This window comes from Danio rerio, chromosome 1 (assembly GCF_049306965.1).
Source record: "Danio rerio strain Tuebingen ecotype United States chromosome 1, GRCz12tu, whole genome shotgun sequence".
Classification (NCBI taxonomy): Eukaryota; Metazoa; Chordata; class Actinopteri; order Cypriniformes; family Danionidae; genus Danio; species Danio rerio.
The window spans coordinates 48,857,358-48,882,601 of record NC_133176.1 but is presented as its reverse complement, the minus strand read 5'-3'; the positions used below and the strand labels follow the sequence as shown (position 1 = coordinate 48,882,601).

The following is a 25,244-nucleotide window of genomic DNA, read 5'->3' as shown; positions in this document are numbered from 1 at the left end:
GCCCAGTTTTTAATACGCACCTTAACTGCATGCAGCAATATTCTGCTTCGATATTGCCACTAAACCTGTTACCAAGATTTATTAGTCTAAGCCTTTTTCTCATTTGTTTGAATAATTAACATACTTTAATAGCTAGGCACATTCTAGCTAGTAGAGGTGTCTTTTCTCTCACATTCTGACTTGTGAGGAAAAAGATATCAGATTCCTGCTGCTTAGCCTTTCTGCTGTCTTTACGCTATGTCTTAGAGTGAAAGTAAACAAAACATATCTGCAAAATTATGACTAATCTGTCCACACTTGCGTTCCCATTTTCATTTTTTAATTCAATTTCTGACGGTACATTATATTATTTCTCTTCACCTGTTATCATGCATTCGTTTCAAATTACATGATCAACAAACAGATAAAATATCATTTAAAATCTCTATCTCAGTCATGTTGTTTCTTGGCTGTTAATCAGTTACAGTCTTGTCTGCTGGAACTACAGGCAGAAGATACTGTTTTTACCAATCAATTATACCTGCCGAGCGCTGTTTACTCCACCTGGCTTCTTTTGCCGATACAAGTTAGAGTGTCTCCCCCTCTCAGTGCTTCTAATGGTATGCTCCGTACTCTCCAGTAATTTTCCATTGTTTGCTCTGCTGTTTGACTTGGCAGCAAGAGGGTGGAGCTACACTGCAGTGTTACTGTGCTCCAGATCTAATTTAACCCAGTTTGACATTTTGCGTAAACCAAATGCGCTATTTTTGAACAGTTCTCCATATTGGTTTTCAGAGACTCTGAGGATGATCTCCAAGTTAATGTTTTGATGGAAACATTTTAATTAGGGCATATCAAATAAAGAAGTAATTTTGTTTCCTGCAATTGTGTATAATTATGTAGATGGTGATGCTTTTTTCATTTTTAACTATAGAAGTGTCTTGTTGACATTTTTGTAACACCCCTGCAAAATTAATGGTACTATTCTACCCAGGCCCCTCCCCCAGCTTGCTCAATTGTTTTGTGCTAGCGTTTTGATTTAAAGCTAGAGCAGGCTTACCAGTTCTGCCTCCAAGAAGAAAGTGGCCTGCATTTGAAGATTGCGGTGTAAGGTCCTTTTCTTTTTTGATGTTGAGTCTTTGATATCATTAGATTCTAGTTCTAATTGATTTGGATTTTTGGAGTCAAGGATTGGTACATTTGTTATCGATAGCGACAAATTGCTACTTTTATTGAAAATGTGATCCCTTGTGTGTAATCTTTACTGGTCTTTAAACTGTTTATTTTGGAAGATTTAGTGCGGTTTGGGCATTTTCAGTCATGTTCTTAGACAATTTGCTTCAAGAAAATTTTAGGCCTAACACTTAGATAATGGTTCTTATCTTGAAGAACCAGACCTTTAAGCCATTGTGATACACCTGGTAAAGTTTCTTTGCAGTTCAACCGGGTTTAGAGTAGCCCATATTGCAGTATTAGAATATGGTGTTAATTTGTTTGTCCAGACTCCAAAAGATATGTAATTTTCTTGGGAAACAGATGAATAGAGAATGGTTGAGGTGCTCAATGAAAGTGGAAAACGAAAGTGGCGACTAGGTCTTCAAATGTCGTATTGCAGGTTGTTAAATCTTTGCATGCCCTTTCAGTGGATCTCAATTTTTTAGGCAAATGTGTTTTTACTATCCAAGAGCCTGATCATGTTAATATGTGATTACTCTTTTGTTTAGCCAATCTTTTAATTTATTAATTTGAGGGTATGTAGCAGGGTTTAGTCTCTTTTATCGAAAGATCAGGGCCAACTATTACAACAAATAAAGAGCATGGCGCCATCTTTTGCTGCTTCTGTGCCGATTTAGTTGATCACTTCTTTCGCGAAGATTTTAGCTGATCACAATTGTTGGCATTTACATTAAAGCTGCATTCCAGACACAGTTGGAGGTGGGATTTTCAGCAGCGAAATGTCCCACTTCCGAGCTCAATGCGTTCCAGTCAATCACGCATAACATTCGCATTTTCAGCACATATACATGCTAATCTTGCTGAAGCAAATGTAGCAACCTTCTGTGAAGTGATGTCAAATGATGCGTCTCACTATAGTCAGGGCTCTTTAATCTGCCCTGAGAGCAGGGGTTGGACGTCCACTTTCTAGTGGTATTCTAGACGTTATTTCCAAGTCGGAAAACTGCAGCATAAGGCCCCAATATAAAATTTCTGGAAAACTTAACTCGCACTTTAAGTTTACCATTGGTTCATGTCATGATGATTACGAAATAGTTGTTATGCGTTATCAAATCTAGACAGAAAGTGCATGAGCTCGACCTCTGCTTAATTCATAAAACAATCAGCTTAAACAGCTTAAAATGTAACTTAAACCATATTAAACGTTTTTCTTCAAGATTTAAAATGTGTGCAGACTAAGTAAAGAATTTCTGCTAGACATCAATTATAATTGTTTAAAGCGAAAAGATCTGTCAAAGTTGTCCGCAAATTATTTACCAGAACAAAATGAAACTAAATCAGAAAGGATTATATAAACATTTTTTTTTGCAAATTTGGTACTATAAAATTGGTCTGAGATCTATTTCTTTGTGGTGCTAACGTAGCCTTAAAACCTCTTAAATGTATCTCTTGGAAACTTGCAGATATGCTGAATTAACTACATAAAACCCTCTTCGCTTAACTCCGCTTACACTAGCGTATAGTTTTTTAACAAAAGTAGTAACTTTAGCTTGATCGATTGATGCCTTCCTCATTTGGAGGTCATGTTGGTTACAATTAGATAATGTAAATGTAAACTTAATTTTGTCATTTATGACTGTGTATATTCGGACTTCTATCTTAATTTCAGTAAACTTCACGTTAAATAAAATTTGCAGTTGTTAAATCTGTTATGCGACTTTCATAATTAGTGAGTAAGATTTCAGCAACAACAGTAAGCAGTTTCTTCAGCGGGTAAAGAAAACAACAACATCAGATTAGGCTGTGGAATGAACCAGATTAAACACACCGCCCTGTCTTTTGTAACATTAATAATAATGAAACCGTATTTAAAGATAACAATTCTGAAAATAAAAAAGCACCCAAAGATGAGCGTGATTTAAAGATAATGAATGAACTAGCATAATAATATAATACAATTTAGTTTCCAAAAATACCTCAGTTGCAATAGTTTATCTTGCCCACAGGCGGGCTGGTGGCCATTTTGTGTCATTGCAGTGCAGAGCATGAAATGGCAGAATGGGGGAAGGGATTTTAAAAAGACCTTGCTGAAATCTGGCTCTCAGTGGTAGCTGCAGTGTGCATGCTTCACTGCTGTTGTGCCGTGTTTGGTTCTAGTCATTAGGGATTGTAGGATCTACTGTGTGATCTATATTAATATACCTATTTTGTGGATTTTGAAAATAATAACAATTGCTCCTTTTAAAAACAAGTGTTCAGGTTAAAATTGTAATAATAACAATTATATTTAATAATAATATTATATTTTATATTTTAATATAATTTAATTATATTAAAAGTTTAATCTAGCAAATAAAATGTTTTTATCCTTTACCAGAAACATCCAAATTGAAACTGATTCATGAGATCTCTATGACAACCTATAACGTAACTAGTCTCAACTGGTTTGAGCCAGTTTTTGCCGGTTGTATCTGTGTGTAGCTGGCTGAGCATGGAAAGTGATAGCTGTTTCATGAAAACTGTTGTTGCATTAGGGGATTTGAAGTCTAAGACTTATTAAGATTATTTCTAAGTATTTAACTAACAATGTTCTCTGTTTCAACACAACTTGGATTTAATACATCTTGGATCTTAAATTAGCTCCTAATGTTACAGCTCCCCTAAATTTGGAAATGGTATATTCCACCTTCAAGCGTCTGTTTCTACTTAGTCATTGTCGATCTCTGTCAGAACAGGTTGGGGGGTATTTTATATAATACTGCCAAATGTACTGCCAAATTGTACATAAGAATAAGGGATTAAATTATTTAAAACTCGTTTAGATGATTGGAGAACAATAAATAATTGATAATTACTTTTTTAAACAACAGCTTTATTAAAAACATTGACCTAAAAAAATATCTGCGGTTACCTTTTGTAGTAGTTTTTTGATCAGAAATGTTTTGGCCATGCTGTCTCAGAATGTAAAATGAGGAGTGTATATGCATATTTCTTTTTTCGATTCAGTTTATTGTGCAAGGTCACAGCTAGGCTAAATGATTTCATTGCTATACCACTGCAGATTGTGCTTTTAATTAGCTTCCTAATGATAGTGTAGGGTAGGCTATACCTGTTAGTGCAGGGTAAAACATACATGTGGGCATTTATTTAGAGAGGCAGCCAAAAACATCCAGCTGCTGAATGCGATGTCCGCTGAATGTTTCATGCAGTGTTGTATTGCTAGTGAGCTAGAAATTAGGAATATCAAATATAAAAATATCAAATTAATCATTCCTGTCTTTTTTGCATCGTCTGACCTTCTATTTGAGTTATTTAAGTTATAAAATATTTAATATATACAGTATGATATTCTAGGGGTCTATAAGCCCAAATGGTAGGAACTGTCATGCTTTATTTTGCTTCAAAATGAAGCTGAATATCTCCACACCCCTTTTTAAATGATAGTATGATCCATGTCTGCCCTTTCTACCCGTTTTGACTGCTTGCATTCTGCAGTATTGGGGGATGGGGAGTGAACTCACTTCCATGAGTTTTACCAACACTCATATTTAAGTACAAATATCTGTTTCTCATGCTTTGAGTGCTTGCCGATTCTTCAATTAGAGCAAGGTCTTGTAGGCTGTTCTGGTTTCTGGGGGCATTTTATTCTTTTAGTCTGGTTTTGCAGAATACAATAATGTTACTTTTGTTTACTGTGGTAGAATCAGTATGTTTTAAAGTGCAAATGTTTAAGTTTAGTTCCCCTCCTACTGGTTCTGCAGTCTTTAGTGTGTTCTCTAAGGCAAGGCGACTATAGTCCTCTCAAAAAAAGCTTGGTAACTGCTGCATTTGTGGTAATTTCCACAATTAAATGTATTTTGTATTCATTAAAGTTGGGAGAATAACTGGAGTACATGGTGATAGCATGGAAGTGTTGGATGTTTGAGTGAGGGGACCTCATATGGATGTAGCAAGTCATATTAAACATTGTGCGACTTTTATTCCGAAGAGACTTGTAAACGTAACATCAAGCACATAAAAATGAGTATTTAAACTACTGCACACAAAACAAAATAAGTTATAACATTGCTAATCTGACTTTGCAACCTCCGCATCATAATACTAAAATTAAGTCAAAAAGAAGCAAGCAAAGTTACACCCTTTCCTTTAAATCGACTGTTTTACAGTATGCAAAGCAAAACTCCAATCGTGCAGCAGAATGCAAATTTTGTGAAAGTGAAAAATTAGTTAGGGACTGGCAAAAAATGTAACTATACTTAAAAGAAATTAGTAAACATAAAGACCGTTGGCCTGAGTTGAAGGAAAAACGACATTGCACCAGATGCGGATGAAGTGTCACACGCAAAGGATTTGCATGTTATGTCAATACAAAGACGTGAAAAGACATCCTGCAGTGCTATTCGTGTGAATGAGGCGGCATGAATGTCGCAACATGGATTGCAATTCGCTCGAGTTGGAAAATCGCAACTTTAGCAGATATTTGTGCTGCGTTAACAATCGGGTTAACCTATAAGCTTGCTCTAGTATGGGCATGATTATGACGTAGCACCTGTTGTTAGTGTTCCGAGGGGAAATCCTCCTGCTGACATGAGAGAATAGCTCATCAAACTGCGCTTGGCTCAGTTGGAAGCACCCATGAAAGCTTCTATCATTCAGGTATAGTTTCTGGAGGAGTTGATGAACTCACAGAGCTAGATGCACCTTTGAAATGATCTAGTGGACTTAAGACAGAGGCACTGAACAAATCTAAGCTGTTTTTCAGCCTTCCTAAAGCACATAAATCACTCAATAAATCTCTCAATAAAAACCATGTTAACTACTAGACCAACTAGCCAAGTCACCGGGTGGACAGAAGCCCTGCACATGATGTAAATCTGTGTCTATTGTGAAGCGTATTTAACGCGCAAATGAATCGAATTTGACACGCGAATGAACAGAGTAAACTCACTCGTCATTTACGTGCAAATAGCACGATTTTATTTGCGCATGCCGCGTTTGGTGTGAACACAGCATTACAGTTGGGTTATTTAACAGCACATTGCCAGATTGGTGTGTCCACACTACAGTTACCTCCCAGTTGCTAAACTTGCCTACCTTGCTAAAGGCTGAATTATACTTCCTTAAAATCGCATGATTGCCATAACTTATAGAAGATGTCTTGCAATCAGCCATGGATTTATACTTCTGCGTTCTGTTTGTGTTGCTGGTGTTTTGTTTACACTAGAAATACCTGTAATGCTACCTTACTGTACAAGTAGTTCAAACTCACTCATTTAGAGGCGGGAACCAGCGGAGTTGTAATAACTTTAATCATAAGTTAAACACAAAACAAATGTCTCCATCTGAGCTCCTCCACGAGACTCGACACTTGTTAAACACTTCCTCCATTGAGCTCCCTTCTGCGACTCTTGGCACTGCCCATACTTGTCAACTCTACCAAGCCCACCAATCACAGAGCTTGACTACACATTTTTGCAACATGTAGTTACATTCTTTGATAGGTGCACATCAGGATCAGCGTCAGCCACAGTAAAGTGTATACGAGTGTGCAAAGACTGCGCTGGACCATTTGTGTAGACCAATCAACAGTATTTAAATCTACAAAATTCAACTATAGATACATGAATGCCAGTCCATTTTGTCATTTATAATATGATCTATATTTCATTGCATAACTCAGGAGCCGCTCAACTGTTTTCCATTATCAGGCAGAATGGTTCTCTTTGCTTTCTTTTCTGTGCCAGTCCGGGCTAGTCACCATGGATACAGTTTCATTTTCCATAGTGCCGCTGATAACTGAGCTCTTTGAAATGTAATACCAATGCGGCAGTTGTTGCATTAGTAACGCAAGTGTCATAATGAGATATTTCTGTTTTGGGGACAATTTTGTTTAGGATACTTACTTAAATAAGTGAAAAAAAAAATAATAGTGCACCTCCACTTAGCCTGCTATGGAGAAACATATTGTCTCAAGTGGAAATAAAAATCCGCCACTTACGTTGAAATGATTATCATTTGACACGATTTGAAAAAATATGCATGTTTATTCATTCATTCAATCATTCATTTTCCTTCGGCTTAGTCCACTTATACGTTAGGGGCCGCCACAGCAGAATGAACCGCCAACTTATTCAGCATATGTTTTATGCAGCAAATGCCCTTCCAGCTGCAATCCATCAATGGGAAACATCCATAGACACTTATTCACACACATACACTACAGACAATTTAGCCTACCCAATTGATGATATCATGACCCTCCCAAATAAGGTAAAAATAGACTATTTAATTCTAGGGGGAAATCATCAGGTTTCACCTTTTATTGAGATAGGATAGTGAAAGACAGACAGGAAAGCTTGGAAGCAGAGAGAGGGGAAGGAACGGCATAGGACCTCAAGCTGGGAATCACACTTGGGACGCTATGAGTACCCGAGTGGCTTGGAATTCATAACTCCATTATTGTTATTTTGATAATAAAATAAATATATTTTTAAAAATAGTCAAAATCAGATTAGACATATACACTGATGCAGCTTATTTGTGTGTTGTTGTTTTTTTTCCCCTCACAGTTTTGCTCCATTGTGGCTTATACACAGATGCTACTTGTTTTCTGGAAAATATGTTAGTTGATGTCTGTATTTGAGGCAGTTGCAACAATCAAGTTCTCCCCCTTTCAGTCCATATAATGGTATGGTCCAATCTCTCCAGTATTTTTCCATTGTCTGCTCAGTTCAGTCACTTAGTAGCTAGAGGGTGGAGCTACAACTGCAGTGTGACTGCTCTAGCAAGGTTGATAAGACCTAATATTGTAAAAGAATTGAGTTGTTTGAACAAATTAATTTTTTTACAGCAATTTACCTCAAAGGTTAAAGAAGTTTAGCAAGAAAATTGGTAAACCTGAAAGAGTTTTAGTTAAGTAAATAAATCTGTATCACAGATATGTATATACATAGTACCACTTTTTTTATTTATCAACGGATAAGTGTATTGATAGCAATTAAATTAAATAGTAACCTCTAAAATATTTATGGTACAGCCCAAGCCCTGCCCCTCCCCCACATCTGCTCAGTTTTAGTGCTTTGCTTTTAATCGCACAAAGGCTAGTCACGCTTGCAAATTTCTCCTCCAAGCAGAAGGTGGCCTGCATTTGAGGATTGCAGTGTGAGATCACATCTCTCTTCCTGTATTTGTTTACTTGTTTGGTTTTTCTTCTATGGCAGTATAATTTTAACTATTCAAAGTGAATTAAATTAACTATGTGTAATTTTAACGAAGTGATTACAAGTTTAACTTTTGCATAGAAGCTATTGCTGACCTGCACTAAAATCAGTTGATTGCTTTTGTTATTAGTTGGTAAGCCAGACATGTGTTTCAGATGTTCTTAATCTTGCTATGGGACACTTTTTTCAGGAGTGGTTAGGTTCAACCCTCATTCAATACACACCTGCTGGTAATTTACAAGTTCTGTTGTGTGCCTGTTTAGAGACAAGACTAGTTCCAGTCTACACAAAGGTCTGACTGGGAATGATTACCCTAATGTTTCAGTTTATCTACTAGGCTACTATGAAGTGGTAAAACTACACATCACATCATGTTCGTCAAGTATTAACCAGCTAATTATCAGCTGTAAGCCTTAAATGACATTTGTTTAAAGTAATATGATAATGAAATAGAAAACAAATATGTGCCACAACAAAGTTTTAATATATTATATGACAGTGTTACTAGAATTAATAAAAACTTTTCGCTATGAGAAAAGGACAGACCAGAACAAACTACATTTCAGAAATATCAACCCAGTCGGCTTTTAAAAAGTGATCAAAAGTTGATTAAATATAAAATTTAATTCATATTAATTAAAAAATACATTTTCCAACTACTGGGTAGCAGCTGGAAAGGCAGCCGCTGTGTAAAACGTATGCTGAATAAGTTGGCGGTTCATTCCGCCGTGGCGATCTCTGATGAATAAAGGGATTTAAGCTGCGGTCATACTAGAGTTTGAGCTTGCGAAATTCTGTAGTAAAGCCAGGGCTTAATTTGTGCGGGAACATTCCGGATCTGGCACCTTTGAAATCTGATCTGGCACCTTATTTCTCCGATCCCTCTCCTCAACTGTCCTCTTCCCGTCCGCTGTACACTTTCACTTTCTTCTGCGACTCCTTAACCCTCTTCACTCTTCACTTTCGTCCGCCAACCTCCCCGCTCTTCACTTTTGTCCTTCGTCCACGACACCCCTCCACCATCCAACAGGACGGCACTACGAAAAGGGGCGAGATTAAACAAGATAATTAGACACTTAAAAAAGTAAGCGATTGGTCCAAATTTTACATTTCTGTCCAGAGAGGTCATGTTTTGATCTTCGATTGGTCTCACGTAGTCAAGTGATGCAGTTTTCCAGGTTAGAGTTGACCGAACTTGAACTTTACAATGCAGCAAACTGCAAAACTTTTGACGCATTCGTGTGCGAATGAATGAAAATCTATGGGGAGATAAGTCCAGTGTGATCGCAGCTTAAGCCGAAGGAAAATGAATGAATGAATGAATGAATGAAGAATAAAATAAGTTAATATCAGACAGACAGAGGAAAATGTGGCTGGATTAGCTAGGCTTAGATTAAAAACATTAAATAGGCATCATGTGCTCCTAATACGGGTGGCTTTACTGATTATAATGAAAGTTATTACGTTTTAATGCAACATATCACTTGCGGAATAAACAATATGATAGGACATGCTATTGTTTTTGCAGTAAACAATATTTCTTATGCTGCAAGACTTGCATTTAAAAGACAGAGCAGTTAATGCCCAGAGACATTAATGCTACTCCATAACTGTCAGTCTTTGAGCAGGCATCAAAAATCAGGAACGCCTGTATGGATTATGGAGTGCACAATGCACAACAATGAGACAAAGTCAGAAGAATGAAGATTAGTCAGGTAGGTCAGTATCATAACTTATGATAAGTGAATAGAAGCGATCAAGACAAAAGACCACCTCTGTTTTATGGAATCACTTGTTGGGATAATGAGGTTTAAATACCTGAACACACTCACACTTTCACTTATGTGGTAGTAGTTGTACAACACTGATTAAATGGCACGACAGCTCCTGTGTGGACAAATCGCTGAACGTATCTTGGTGCAAAAGAACCAGAGGAGTTAGGCATGAAGAAACATGCTGCACACAAGCTAGGCACTACATCAGACAAGCATGAAATTGAGCCACTTTATTTTAATTTAGTCATTTCTTCCTGTTTAATTTACATGATTTGTGCACCTGCGTGTTTATTTATTTATTTTTGTTGGATTGCCAGAAGCCAAGCTGGTGGCCATTTTGTGGTACTGCAGTGCCTGCTTGTATAAAATGGCAGAGCGGGGGAGGAGCTCTTAAAGAGACCTCGCTGTAAGTCTGGCTCTCAGTGCTAGCTGGAGTGTGTGCAGGGTTTACTGCTGCTCTGCCGCATTTGGCTACTTGTGTCTAGAAGGATTTCAGCCGTTAGATGTGTGTTGTTATTTCATACACTTGTTATAGTTAAGTTGTTGTTGATTCAAAGGCAATACTATTGCGTAAAACTAGGTCATTTAGATCAATTCTTTTATAAAATTACATCTTCTAGTAGCTTGCCCCATTAGTTAGTTTGTGTGAATGTTAATAGAAACCTCCCAATTTAGAAAGTCAGAGTTATCTGTCATGTGCCAATGACGTACAGCCCACAGCTAAGCCAGTCTAAACTGGTTTCAGCCAGTTCCTGCCGGTCATGTCTGTGATTAGCTGGTTGTGCGCACAGTAGCATAACAAGGGGGAAGTCGTTTTTTTTTCCCAGAGGATGCTGTTGAATGATTAGTTTTAAGGATTATTTAGAGTGTTTGTACCCATTTCACTAACCACTCTCCATTACATAATGCATTTTATATTTGTAATGGTTTAACTTAATGTTTGTGCTGCCATGTAAGTTACAAAATGGCATCTTCCTCTGCACATTACTTATCCGCTTTGGTGTCTTCTGTCTTAGGATTGGGGAGCTCTTTTTTTTCAATTTAAATTTCTGCACATTTGTCAAAATAGTGTAAATGTGGTATGTTAATTAGAATTTATTTAGTCCACTGTCAGGATATTTATGTTTTACATTACAAAATAAGGGTATTACATTTTTAATTGTATTTAAATTGTAATTACCTAGCTAGTGTATTATACTAGGCAGGGAGGTAGTACATCTGTTCCAGTAACCACTAACTTAACTAGTACGGACATCCCTGTACCAGTAACTTGCTTATGTATGTCATGAAAGTTATTTGCGAATATCGTCATTCTCCTCTTAATTTTGAGTTGGACATGACTAAATCAGTCACATGTTAGTTTGAGTAAGTCATAAGACTGATTCAACCCAGTAACTCAAGTTGAAACAAAAATGTCTGATTCATTTTTAAAAAGCGGCACAATTTGTCACTGATTAGATTACCACATTTCCACGCATCTTGGTGAGAACAATAGAAGATTTTTCAGTCTATTTATAGTATCTGCATTATTTCGCAGGACTTTGGACTTTGTCATTGACTTCAGACTGTGATTTCTCCTGCTGTAGTGCTGTAGATTCAGCAGCAGCAGCAGCAGTGTGTTGCCATCTCTGATTAGCGGTGCAGAAAAATCTGTGGCTGCTTGTGCAGGGTAAAATAAGCATGTGGGCATTTATCCAGAGAAATCAAAAAACACCACATCATTGCATACACTATCCTGAACTTGTTTAAAGAGCAAAAGTCTTGTTGGAATCAGGATTTCAAAATCAATTCGAGCAGAAATGAGATTTCAGATGAATACCTTTTGATATTTGTTGATTCGCATTACTGGAATAACTATACAGACTCAGAACTTGCTCATCAAGCTTAAAAGTACTGCTTGGACCAGTTTGACTAGCAATTTGAGGTTTGTTCTCTGAATGGAAAATTAGCATCACAAAAGATTTGGCAAATTGCCCACTATTTTTAAATGTTTGGCGCAGGTCTCTGTCCAGATATAAGCTACTTCAGCTATATCTAGGGATGTATTGATGAACCAGAAGCTGGTTCAAAATTGATTTATGTATCTGAACATACAAATCGGTTGAGATGCAGAAATATGAAAATTTGCCTGACATAGGGTGTTGTCGGGATTTACAAACAAAGGTTACCGGAGTGCAAGATTCAATCGTTTTTTCTCGACAACTAGCGCTATATCTGCGATGCTTCACTGAGCCACCCCCCTGTGCACGGCCTTGGTCATCAAAGAAATTGTAGCGTGTTTGATCTTTCCCCTATTGTCCACAATGGGTCGTTGACCAATAGAAGCAGGGAAACCACTCCTTCAGCTTTCTGGCACAAAATAAATCTTCTTTTTGCGTTCAGAAATATATATTGGGGAAACACTCGATAATACAATAGAGAGACTTTTGTCATTTATGGAACTTTTAGATGATAGAATTCGCATCGTAGATGTCACTTGATTAATGACGGTGGCTGCGTCCGTAATTGCATATCTCCATACTATGTAGTATGCTAAAAACAGTATACGAACCGAGTAGTATGTCTGTATTCATAGAATGAAAAACAGTATGTCAGATGACCTACTACTTCCAGCGAGATTCTGAAATGTGCATCGGATGGACGCTACCCTATCCCGTGATGCACTGCGAGATAATTCATGAATGGGAGTAAAGCGATGCAATTGACGCTGGTAGGTCACGTGATGATGACAAAATGGACTTCCAAACTCCATTCATAGTTACTGACATTCATACTGTATCGTACTTTCTAATGGCCGAGTAGTACATTTAAATTCAAATGCAGTACCTACTGTAGTAGGCGATTTTGGACTCACGCTTATCCTCTGAACGTTACATAGTGTTCATAAGTGCAGCACTGCTTTGTTTACAGTGATTACCCAGGAAGTATAATACTTCAGTTTTTAAGTGCCACCTACTGGCTGAGGGAATTTGTTTCATTCAGCTCATCTGCCGTTTCCTTCATATTATTTATGTATTAGGCCATGTATGCTTCGTCTTTGTTTAGATCTTTTGTTCGAATTTCAAATTAATTTTGTTTATTATTATTATTAGCTTCACAAAAGAGCATCTTTTTTTGTTTACTGTATAATATATTTTTGTTAACAAAAATAGCTTCAATATAAATTTTTAAACTAAGAAACGTGAGAACCGATTCATGAAATCAAATCGTAAATTGAAATTAATTGTGAGTTGCATCACTCTTTACACCCCTATAGTGAAACGGTAAATAAAAAGTGATTTTATTTATTTATTTTTTATATATAATTATTTTTAATCTAGGCAGCTTTAACAATTCTTTGTACGCAAAGGTGTGTGAATGGGGTGTATGTACACAGACTTAATTTTAGCCCAGCTTCTGGTGAATTGGCATCCTATGCAAAATAGCTGCGTTTAAAATCTGATTTCTTTAAAAAAAACAGCATATCTTCACTGTCTGGCTGAGATTCGATATAAAGTGGGTATTAAATCAAACAACAAGCACTGCATTAAATTATATTTGTCCGCGTTATGTCTTTAAAATATGGAAATTATTTTATCCTAGTATTTTCAATAAAATTTTTGCGCTAGCCTGCTGCTAATGACGTCACTTGCATTTTAACGGTCTTTCGTCTATTTTTACACTTTAACAACCAAATGGATGCTTAAGTCTATTTAACTGATTATATCTGAATTACATTACAACATCGATGCTATAAAAGCAATTGTATGGAATTAAAAATATTCACATTAACTTCTCACTGGAAGTTCATCATTGGCTAAAAAACACTGTCTGTATATAGCCCATTTTCACACCCCTCTAATTAGTAATGGTACATTCCCTGCCTATTCTGTTTTACCTTCCCCCACTGCTGTAGGAAATTCAGTCAGACTGGTAGTGTTGCCAGTTCCATGATTTTTATCAGTCACTGGAAAGTCTTGCAGACTGCTCTTGTCGCTAAGGACAGATGTGCTGCTTTTGAATTTTGAAAGATAAATGGTTAAGCCCTTGTGTATTTCGCAAAATATATTTTCTTGTTTTAACATATAAACAAGGCAACGTTTTTAAATACAATTTCAAACATAGCTATGCTCCCATCCCCCTTCCCTGTAGTCTTTGTGTGCTCCTTAAGGGGTAAAGTGACTAGACGTGCTTGCATTCTCTCTTGGCTAATCATAGGCTATGCTTGAGAATCACTGTAGTACAGATTCATATTCCTAATTAATTGCATTTTTGTATTTAAATAAGTATGTGTGGAAATGTTTGTACTCAAAGGTCTCTGATTGAGACCTCAGTGCTGTTTGTCAGACGTATCAGAACGCTGACTAGATGAAAATCAGATTGAAGTGACCTGTAGCTAAAATCTTTTTGAAACTAGGACATTTGCAATGGCCAAGTTAAAAATGTCCCCCTTTCAGTTCTTAAATGGTACAATCCGTACTCCGGTAATTTTCCATTGTCTGCTCTGCTGTGCTACTTTGCAGCAGGAGGGTGGAGCTACACTGCAGTGTGACTGTGGTCTAGAACTCATCTCAGCTAGGTTGATGGGTTAAGAGCTAAGTTATGTTTTTCAGTTTTTATACAATAATATTAGATTTCCAAATTTCTGTTCAGCTTTACATTATGAACATGTTTCAAAGATTCAGTGAAACAACAAACCTTAATAAATAAACTGCTTAGAGAATGATAATTTTTATCTCCTTTGCGGTTCTGTGTACATATACAGTGCAACTCATTTGCCAGTTTCAGACATTGTATATTAAGGTGTTCATTTTAATAACATTAATTACAATTGCACCCCTGTAAAATCCATGGTACAGCCCTGGCCCTGCCCCTCCCCCACATTGGCTCAGCTCTACTGCTAGGCTTTTGATCGCACGGAGGCTAGTCACCCTTGCAAATTTCTCCTCCAAGCTGAAGGTGGCCTGTGTTTGAGGTTTGCAGTGTAAGGTCACAGCTCTCTCTCTCTCTTCCTGTCCTGCTTTTGTTTCTTTTTATTAGAATTCTTCTGTGAAATGTGTGGTTTATTATTTATTTTCATGGTGTTTATCACAGTTTGACATTTTGCTTGCAAATGTTTGTTGTCACTGCATGAAATTGTGTGCTAACACTGTGTTTGCTATTAACCAAATCATTTGAGTAGACATTATGTTATTCAGGGGTACTCAGTCCTGAGATTGTCCTTTAATCCGAATTTAGGTCCAACCCTCTTTCCACTCACCTGTGGTAATTTACAGGTGTTCCCGAGGAGCATGATTAGCTGGTTCTGGTCCTTTTTTGGAACCAATCACAATCTTCAAAACCAAATCTGCACAGAGGTAAATCTCCAGTAGGATTGAGCACCCTTGCGGTAGAGCTAACATCCTTAGACATTCTCTGATAACAATATCTGTTTTTAGAGTATAATGCTTATTAAAATAGCATCCTAAATCTGTCTAGCTAAAATAGCTTAGCTTAGCCATGCATGGTTAATATCTAGAGATGTTGCTGCTGCTGCTGTTGTCAATGTGGCTCGTTAATGTGTTGAAAATTGGGAACACCTGGATGGATTGAAGAGTACCTATAAAAGCGTAGTCCTCAGGAGTGCATCCGGATGAGCAAAACAAGAGTCCTAATAAAACTCGGAGGAGCTACACGCACCTGATCAATTGAAAATCTTTTAGGCACTCCAGAAGACAAGCGGCCATCGGTTTGTTTTTGTGCCATCCACCAACATGAATGACAGGACACACTGAAGATTTACAGCCTTCAAGAGGATGAATTGAAGATTTTTGCGTTGTGCGAGGGGGAAAAAATGAAACTGAATGATACAGTAGGCATTGGGAATCAGAGAGCGACAAGACAAATGCTGAATGCAAGTTGGCTAATTTAAATACCACTTAAATATTATCGTCTATTCTGGTTTAATATGTGTGAATGGTGCCACTACAGTTTGGCTTGTTGTCAGCTGCCTAGGTGGTGGCCATTTTGTGTTACTGCAGTTTAAGAGCTGCTAGTCTGAAATGGCAGAGAGAGGGAGGAGCTCCCTAAAGAGGCCTTGCTGTATGTTTGTTCTGGGTTGTAGCTGCAGTGTGTGCACGCACGGTTTACAGCTGTTGTGCCGTGCCTGCGCTTGACTCGTGTCATTCTAGCCATTCCTAGTGTTTGAGCTCTTATGCCTGAAACTTGACAGTTTGTTTACGGTTTTGAAGGTGTGTCAATCAGACTACGAGCAAGGTTTAAAAGAAAGAAATATGATATGATAATGTTGATTCATAAAGAAAATTAACATGATTTGTTAATTTTAATTTGATGGCGTGACTCCAGGATGATCGCTTCACCAGAATCCTCTCAAGTGTTTTTGTTTAGTTTTTTTATGCATGAGATCTGTGAGATGTAAACTTGTCTCAACTAGTTTCAGCCTGTTGTCTGTTATTAGCTGACTCCTTATAGTAGCTTGTAGAGGAAAGCAGGATATATGTAATTTGTTGTGTGGGGAAGTGACCTACACAGTTGTGTTACTAATATTTTTACTGGACATCTGCGTTTGTATTTGTGCTTCATTCTATCTTCTTGCTTTAACATAATGTGAATCGTTGTTTAAGTGATTCTGGTTTCTACTGAGGCAAAGGAAAAACAAAAATGTTTGTATAGCCCAAAGTAAACTTAGCAAATTGTGTAAATGAGAGTTGTGGTACTTTTTTATTCCCACCAACTTGTTTATTTATCCTCTTCCGTATTAGTTCTTATTCTGTTTCTATTCTTTACACTGAGAATCTATGGATCGGTTTGCCGCCTTGTTGACAAACTAATTCGATAATGACATTTTGACAATACATTGGTCCTACAGGTCATTTAGAAAATATTTTTACTGGGGACATAAAAAAATCTAATATAAACTGCAATAGAAACAGCCAAGTGACTCAAAACTAAATCTAGCCGAAACAACAGAGAGCAATGAAAACAGCAGAGTGAATGAATGTCATTTTTGCACCCTCATGGCACACAGTCTCTTTATTGGTTTCATTAGAGATGCCGTATTATGCTCATATTTTTTTATTTTATTCCAATGGGACCGTACGTTATGAGAAGCCAATGCTTTCTGTACATGGAAATATTCAAATAATTCAGGCTAGAAGCATGTTGCTCGGCTGACCTTGACCATCGGCCTTCCACCGTTTAAAAAAAAGGATGTGTACAGAAACAAATTGAAGAATACAACTATTTATTTTATATCTTAAGCAATAAAAATCTCTTCTGATCAAGGGATGCACCTGAGAATTGTTGATTGATTTTATTGTGTATCTAGGCACATATTGATTGTGGATTATGCTAGCACAATAGTGACATCGAGTGCAGTGCTGCTAGGCAGATGTGTGTAAAACAGATGCAGTGCAACTATTTCATTGTTCACTCTGAAAGTGAATATGCCACGCAATGCAACAAAATCACATGTAATCAGATTAGTGTGTGTGTGGTTCTCATGGTTTCCACATTCTCTTGCACTCTGCGTGTTTGCGCAGTACTGCTGGATATTGCTAATATTTGAAAGTGAATTTGTTTTCATGATGACATCTAGACAATGTATTTCGTAATAATCTTGAAGAGACTGAGGGATTCGTTATATTAGATGTATCTGTAAATGGGCGGAACTACCTGATGTACAGAAATGGAAAGCTGACAGAGCAATATGCAGTGCCGTAGCTTGTCATAGCTAGGACCAAAGCGCAGATTAATGTGCGCTTTGGTCATGTCTGGTTAGGACACTGTGAGTATATGAAAACGGTATTTACTGTCTGCAAGAACTTTATCAGTTACGACATAAATGCCATCTTGCTTTGACGAAATATGTGCAAATATGTAGTTTTATAGAGATATCAGCTATCTAATCTTGAATATTTTTGCTTTAGGTAGGCTTTTGAGTGGTTTTAATGTACTGAATTTAGATTATGTCTTTCTGTCACATGTTGAGACATGACAGAAAAGGATCGAGAGGATGACATTGAAAAATGTTTAGGTGAATTAGAACAAGGACTGCCTATATGGACAACATAGTTTTACAGCGCTTATAAAATACCCAACATTATAGATGCCAAGTGACATTTTGGCTGACTTTCAGAATGACCCACTTTTTAAATGACCCTCTCCCAAAAAAAAAAAAAAAAAAAAACAGTGACTGGAATATTAGGGACTCATTTCTCCTTTAATAACTCACAAGAAAACACAAGCAATTTAATTACACTTAACAATTTCTTAGCCATTTAACTACACACACACACACACACACACACACACACACACACACACACAGACACATGAAAGTTAATAATAAATTATTACAAAGCGGTATAAAAAGTTGATGAGCTAAAGAATTACTTCATCTGAAGCGATTAAATATGCCTGCCATCATACAGAGGCAATCGCAGCTCACAACAGTCATTACAGTTTGTAAACGGCAGGAGTTTGAACTTTAACCTTGTTACAAACCTGCTGCTGTGCAATAGCAAAACTACAGTCAGAAGATGTTTGTGCTGCATAGGGATGCACGTTAATGACTATTGGAGAAATGCGCTGAAAAAATAACATGAAGAAAATTTGATTTCTCTTGCAGTATTTTTTTTTAAATGCAGAGCAGATTCACTTTTGTGCTCCCTCTTGTGTTGACACAGAGCGGTGCACAAGAGAATCCCCTTCTGTGTTGAAATGGTACAATCCACATCGCAGTACTTTTCCACCCTGTTTTCTCTGTGCCTGCAGCAGTGGGGGAGGGGTCTGTTTTTGCTTTCCAGCACATGGCATTTTTTTTCTTTCATTCCTGCTGCAGTTTTCTTTCTGTTTATTCTTTATTAACATCTCTTTTATGAAGATGTTTGGATGAATGCTTTGTTTTGTAACACCCTTTTAAAAATATATATATATGCTAAAGCATTTCACTGGTCAAACAGTGAGCAGCAGTCTGAGAGTTGATGAATCCTCACACAGTCTCCTCATGAGTCCAAAAATTGTCTTTTGTTTCATATGACGCTGTTCTGTTGGTTGTAACGCTACAATTGTGTGTAGCTACACTGTTTTTCTATTCTAGTTACAGCCAACACCTTACAAAGAATGTGCTCCGCCTCTCCACATGTGATCCCTTCCCCCTCCCGTTCTCTCTGTCTCTCTCTGTTCCTCTTTTCTGTGTTGTGTGCGCTTTGAGCTAGTTGGACACTAGGCATGCTCCTGTTTTTGCGCTCGCTACTAATCAAGGCCTACTCTTGAAGACTTCAGCCCAAGGTGGTTTTTGACACGTTTTGTTACTCGAAGACTTGATTCTTGTTAAAGAAAATTTAGATTCTTAAGGTTGTACAGGCACAAGATGAATGGGCTTTTTGACATGAGATTTGTTTTAGTGGAGATTCTCATGTTTTTGTTTTCTTGTCGACATCATCGTTTTTTTTTTCGCAACGTTTTATTTTTGCCTCTTTGCGTGATTTGGAATTGTTTATTTGTCATTGGACTCTATTTTTTTATCAGTTAATCCTCTTAGTTTTGCTTCAGAAAAGGCTGACCAGCCTGATTTTAAAATTTTTTTTTTTTTTTTTTTTGCAATATTTTTGTATTTAGGTCTTCGAATGTTCGATTTTTATTTTTAAAAAAAATTTTTTTTAAAAAAGTTTTTTTTACTCTGCCTACCATGCAACTTCCAGCAGGTAGCGATTTTCGCGACGGAATAGCGCTTGGTTATTTTACGAACCTTTTTTTTTTTCTCGCAATGCGCAAGATTTTACCCTGGGATGCTGTTCACATCAGCTTGGATTCAAAGGGAGCACAGTCTGTTAGAGTAGGTTAGACAGTGTGGAGGAGTAAGGCACAGGAGGAGTGTTGTAGAACTGCGCCTGGCTTTACACGGCAGCTCTGGCGACCATTTTGCAAAAGAGCGGCAACCTCAGCGTCTATGATTACAGTCAGGGTGGGGGAGGGCCAGAGTGAGGCTCTGCGCGGTGAACAGCCTAGAAGAACAAGCTTCCTACAGGCTGGCAGCCATTTTTGTTAGCTCAATTTTCTTTCTGTGAACATTGACCTGGGGACATGGAGCAATGCAGAGGCACATGTCTGTTCTTTTTGGGTTGATGACATTAGAATATAACCATGTTTTTTAGTTTTCCTTATGAGTTTCTAACGGCACCTCTATTTGCTAGCTCTCATCAGCTTTATACTTTCCCTTTGTGCCTAGTTTACTTGTTCCTAACTCAGCAGTTTGTGGTGATGGTTCAGTGTTTCGAAAGGACAGTTTGATAAAGGTGTAGTTGAACCTACAGTAAAATTAAAATCCTTTTTTAGGGGGTTGACATGGAGAACAGACTTTGGATAAATGGATGTTGACAGGAAGTTTAAAGTGGTGCAGATTGTCTATAGGGATGACAATTAGGTATATATAGAAGCCACGTCATTCACACCTGCCAAGATGGTTTTTAATGCAGCAGTGCAGCAGCGATGTGGTGCCCTGTGGATTTTTGCTTTCAGATCTTGGCAAGATATTTATATGGGATGTGTAGTAAAGAAAGAATAACTACAGTAAAGCAGATGCGATGCTTTAGAATAAACAGATTAGTTGTTTAGATCCAGAAAGATGTTTTGAAGGTATTAGTATTTTGAAACTTTACTGTTTTTTCCTGGATCAGACTGAGTTTTTAAAGAACTATCAAGGTGGCTATTCTTTGTACTATTTAAGAAAATATTAGTGCTGACAGATAACCATGTTGAACCACAATTGTTTCAATACTTCGTAGTCTTTTTAGATGGCACAGTTTTAGTATTCAATTGATATAGTTCACATATTTTAGGATGAGATAAGAATTTAAATTAGTTTTTGAATTCTGTTGAACCAGTGTTTTCATTCACTGCTTAATCTGAAGTTACTTTGTTCTCTATGTAGACAATTTTTTTTTCTTTGAATCGAATTCAATGTATCATCTGTCATAACATTTGCGCTACAGATTTAACATGGATTAGTAATCCATAAAGATAGAACCATTAAAGTGTGTTTACTAGATAAACAAGCGGAGAATATTTCAGTACTCATCTGTGGTTATAAATTCTGGGTTATCATTATGTAACATTTTGAGAGCAACTTATTTATTAAAACATGAGAGAGTTTTGCTTCACAGAAAAATGGAAACACTTGTCTGGTTTTGAATTGTAGACTTATTGGATAAACACAAATGCGTAATTTATCAGTAATTAGTTTTAATATGTGCAAAACTATTTTTAAATTTGACTTTTTCTTTTTAGGATCCTCAAGCGACTGCCTGCCAAATCCATGAACAGGACAGTTCGAGACATCCTAGCCTGGTAAGATAAACTAATGTGTGTTTGTGATGCACAGAAGTACTGGTTTAATTTAAGTACGATGGTAACTTTTGAAACCTGCATTATATAATGAACTCTACTTGTCGCTAGCAGATTCTGTAGTCTTCTGTTCTTACTGGTTAAGAATTGCACCAATCGCATTGAGGGGGAGGAAACAAAGTCTGCACTCTCTCTCTTTCTCTCTGTAGTCTGAAATCAGATGCACTGCTGTTGTGGCCTTACCAACACACTAGTTATGTTCAGTTGAATTGAGGAAGGTTTTTGTCAGGTTAAGCTGCTTTCACATTAGATTACAGTTGTTGTTTTTTATTTATTTATTTATCTTGTTTATCGGGAAGGTGTTTCTGCTCAGACTGAAAATGTAGGTAAACAGACCTAAACAGTACTGTAGTACTTTTACTGTGGCTGGACCTCCACCTAAAACAAAAAACAGGCTAAATCTAGGGTTAAGGTTAGCTCTGCTACAGTTAAAGAATGTCTTTGTGATCAAGGGGAAGAGAGAATTCTAGAACAGCAAGTAATATCTTTTAGATAAGTGACAGTGACACCTTGTGGTCACTCCCCTGTAAAGACATTTCTACTTGGTTAGATTAATCAGACTTGTTGAGTACCACACATAGTTTAGCTAACTAGCCTGGGATCTAGCATTTGTTTTGACATATTCTTCTGTATTTTTTTTTCACAGGTGAAAATGGAAGTAGCTGTACCTGAGGAACCTCAAAAGAAAATCTTTCGCGCACGGAAAACTATGAAGATGAGTGATCGACAGCAATTGGAAGTGCTGCACAACACCCTGGCAACCACCAACTCCAGCTTATCTTCCTCTCCACCTCAGACACCTCTGATGAACGGCACTCATACCGAGACGGAGAAAGACTTGAATAATAAGGAGGGTGACCTGATGGCACCTGCCACAGATTCAGCTCGCTGTTCCCCATCTCCATCCTTCCCAGTCTCTCGATCGCCCTCTCCACCCAACACACAGACTACCTCACCTGCGATGGATTTGGAAGACCCCCTTGTGGCCACCGAGGAGAAAAAGGAGACAAGCAATAAAAGTTCATCCTCTTCACCTTCTGCTTCTCCTGCTGGGTTGAACTGTGACCCAGAGGTTAAAGAAGGATTTCTGTGCTTGAGCGAAGAAGATGAGACCCAAGCAGACAAAGATGAAAAAGACAGTAGTGAGGAGAAGATGAATGTAGATGCTGAGACTGAAGACCAAAAAGAGGAAAAGGATGAAAAAGATACTGATACACCTGAGAATGCAGAAGGTGAGGACATCCAACCACCCTGACATTAGAGGTTGACAGGGCTTCTCGATAGAGTTTCATTACAGAGATTGAAAAAATATGAGGTTTTGTTTACAACCTCTACGATGGACTTTCAAACAATTAAAGATCAACAATTCTGTTTCTCCAATTTGACAGAATTATCATTTTTTGTTAGCAAACTGAATATCTAAAGGAATTGTTTACAAAGAAAGAACGAGAACAGTTGTCGGATATTTGACAAGCTTGTTCGAGATTTTTTTGATAAATGTCCGAAATGGCTTCTGACCAAACATGGACAAAAATATCGATTTGACAAAATGTAGATGTGAAAATGATAAATATTTTTGGTTGAACTTTCCTTTAAGCTTACTCTAAGTTTTAAAATAACCCAACTGTTTTCAGTTTCCTATAATTGCTGCTGGCATTTGTTTTAGAGCTTGTATGAAGTTTAACCTTTGAGCTAACATTACACTAGTAACAATAGATAGTTTAACAATATAAGTTGTAGGCATTGCCTTTTAAGGCTAAACTCTACCTCCATTTATCAGCAGACAACAGTGCCCCTGTTGGTCTAAAGAGAACATTGTCCGAGGAGAAAGATGAAGATGATAAAGAAATCGAGGAGGAGAGAGATGGGAAACGAGCAAGGCTGGAGGGTGAGGAGCTGGAGGCTCAGCTGGAGCTGAAAATCACAGCCAACGGTGGAAACCGGGACAAAATAGAGAAGGTTTGTTATTATTTATTGTTTAAGGGAAAGTTCACAAATTTTCTGTAATAAATTGGCCACAATCATTTTAATCTAAACCTTTACGCTTTTATTTCTTCTGTGGAACACCAACGATGCACTTTATTTTAAAGGCTTTGTGACCAAAATTTTCAGGATTCAGTTATTTACTAGACAACAAAATAAAATCAAGCAGTTTAATCTTAGATTATGAATCTAAAACTGTTTATTCTGTTATTAACATTGATGGATTCACATGAGTAAATCTCTTTGGTTCTCCTGTTTCAATTTGGATTAGTCTGGGCTAACCTATTAATTACGGATGTTAGGTAGAATTTTGGAAATTGTTTTGAGAAAAGAGTGCTGAAAGAAATTGATATGGAATTAAATTATAGACTGTCAGAAATAACATGCGTATTCATTTTCTGTCTCCTTCCCCATTAGATGGTGCAGCAGTTAGTCGAGGAACGGTTACGGGTCCTGCAGTTGACTGTATTTGACAGAAGCTTAAAAGAGCTGAAAGACAGGGTGGAGAAGATCGACAATGTAACCAAACAACAGAATGCTCTTCAGCATATTAATACACTACAGGTGAGTTTGGAAGTTTTCACCATTAAGAGAAGTGTCATTGTATGCTGATGTATTGCCATTGAACATTCAATAAAAACTGGGTCTCTCTTTGGATTCTTTTAATGACAGTGCAGTATACATATGCATCTTTTAACAGTTTTATCATACATTAATGAAACTCTGAATTGATTTTAGGCTAAGATTTCCCGGCTAGCCAAAAAGTTTGGTGCTGCTAATCAGGCTTCGGAGAATGCGAAGAGAACTCAAGATGTAAGTGTGTGGGAATCACTGCGTAAGCTATTTTTATTCCGTTCTAGTTCTTTTGTGTTTTGGTGTTAAATGGTACAGAACTTAGTTATTTCTATATATAATTTATATTTTCAGATATTAGTTGCAGACAAAATGAGCTTTTGAAAGTAAGTTTAGTTCACTTTTAAGATTGATTCATTTTGCTTCTCATTATTCAGGCTCAAGCTGCCGCTGCTGCTGCTCAAGCCAACAATGCAACCAACGCGACTACACCACAACGGTAAACAAAACTGACAATGTCAAACTCTACTCTTGGTTGTTATGATTAATCTAAGGCCCTGTCCACATTAACACATTTTCAAAACCTTAGTTTTGTTTTTAACCTTTTGTCTACATGAAAACATGACTGAAAGAGAAACTTTCTAAAAAAATCCAGGGTGGAGATTTTTAGAAACTGGTTAGTTACTGTGTGGTCGTCTAAAAGTTTTTCTTTTCTTATTACGTCAGCGTGTTTGCTGTTTCATTATTTTAGATTAACCAATACTGTTTTATTAAAGTGCTGTATATCTTAGATCGTTCGTGCCAATGCAACGATTATTTCAGATGGAAACGTATATGTAATTTACTCGCATTTGGTGTGAACTCGGCACAAAAGGCTTAAGCAAACGTTTACGGGAAAATGCAAAAACGCACTGTGATGCACTGTTAAGGGCATACGATACCAACAGGTGGTGATAGAAAAGAAAAGCGGGATAACTTTATTTATAAAAATATCATATAGGTGTGGACATGGCCTTAAATGTGCATTTTGTTTTACCCAAATGATGTAAAAGTTTCAGTAATCATATTTCTATTCTTTTACAGTACTGTTAAAACCACAGTGGATTCCAAATTGTCCAGTTCACCTACTGTCTCTAACTCAACTGGTGAGCTT

General features: G+C 37.2%; 1 protein-coding gene across 23 annotated transcripts in view; it reads left to right on the top strand.

Moving 5' to 3' along the window:
* The window catches only part of atf7ip (activating transcription factor 7 interacting protein), a 46,437-nt gene that overhangs the window by 16,331 nt on the left and 4,862 nt on the right, over positions 1-25,244 (top strand). For 2 of the 23 annotated variants that reach the window (XM_073945484.1, XM_073945466.1), the window contains exons 2-8: positions 21,419-21,478; positions 22,182-22,767; positions 23,319-23,494; positions 23,936-24,082; positions 24,257-24,331; positions 24,529-24,590; positions 25,175-25,236. In XM_073945484.1, the coding sequence (XP_073801585.1) occupies positions 22,188-22,767; positions 23,319-23,494; positions 23,936-24,082; positions 24,257-24,331; positions 24,529-24,590; positions 25,175-25,236 (1,102 nt within the window). In that variant the 5' untranslated portion in view covers positions 21,419-21,478; positions 22,182-22,187. The other 21 variants (XM_073945443.1, XM_005160043.5, XM_021475019.2 and 18 more) reach the window with 20 other exon arrangements.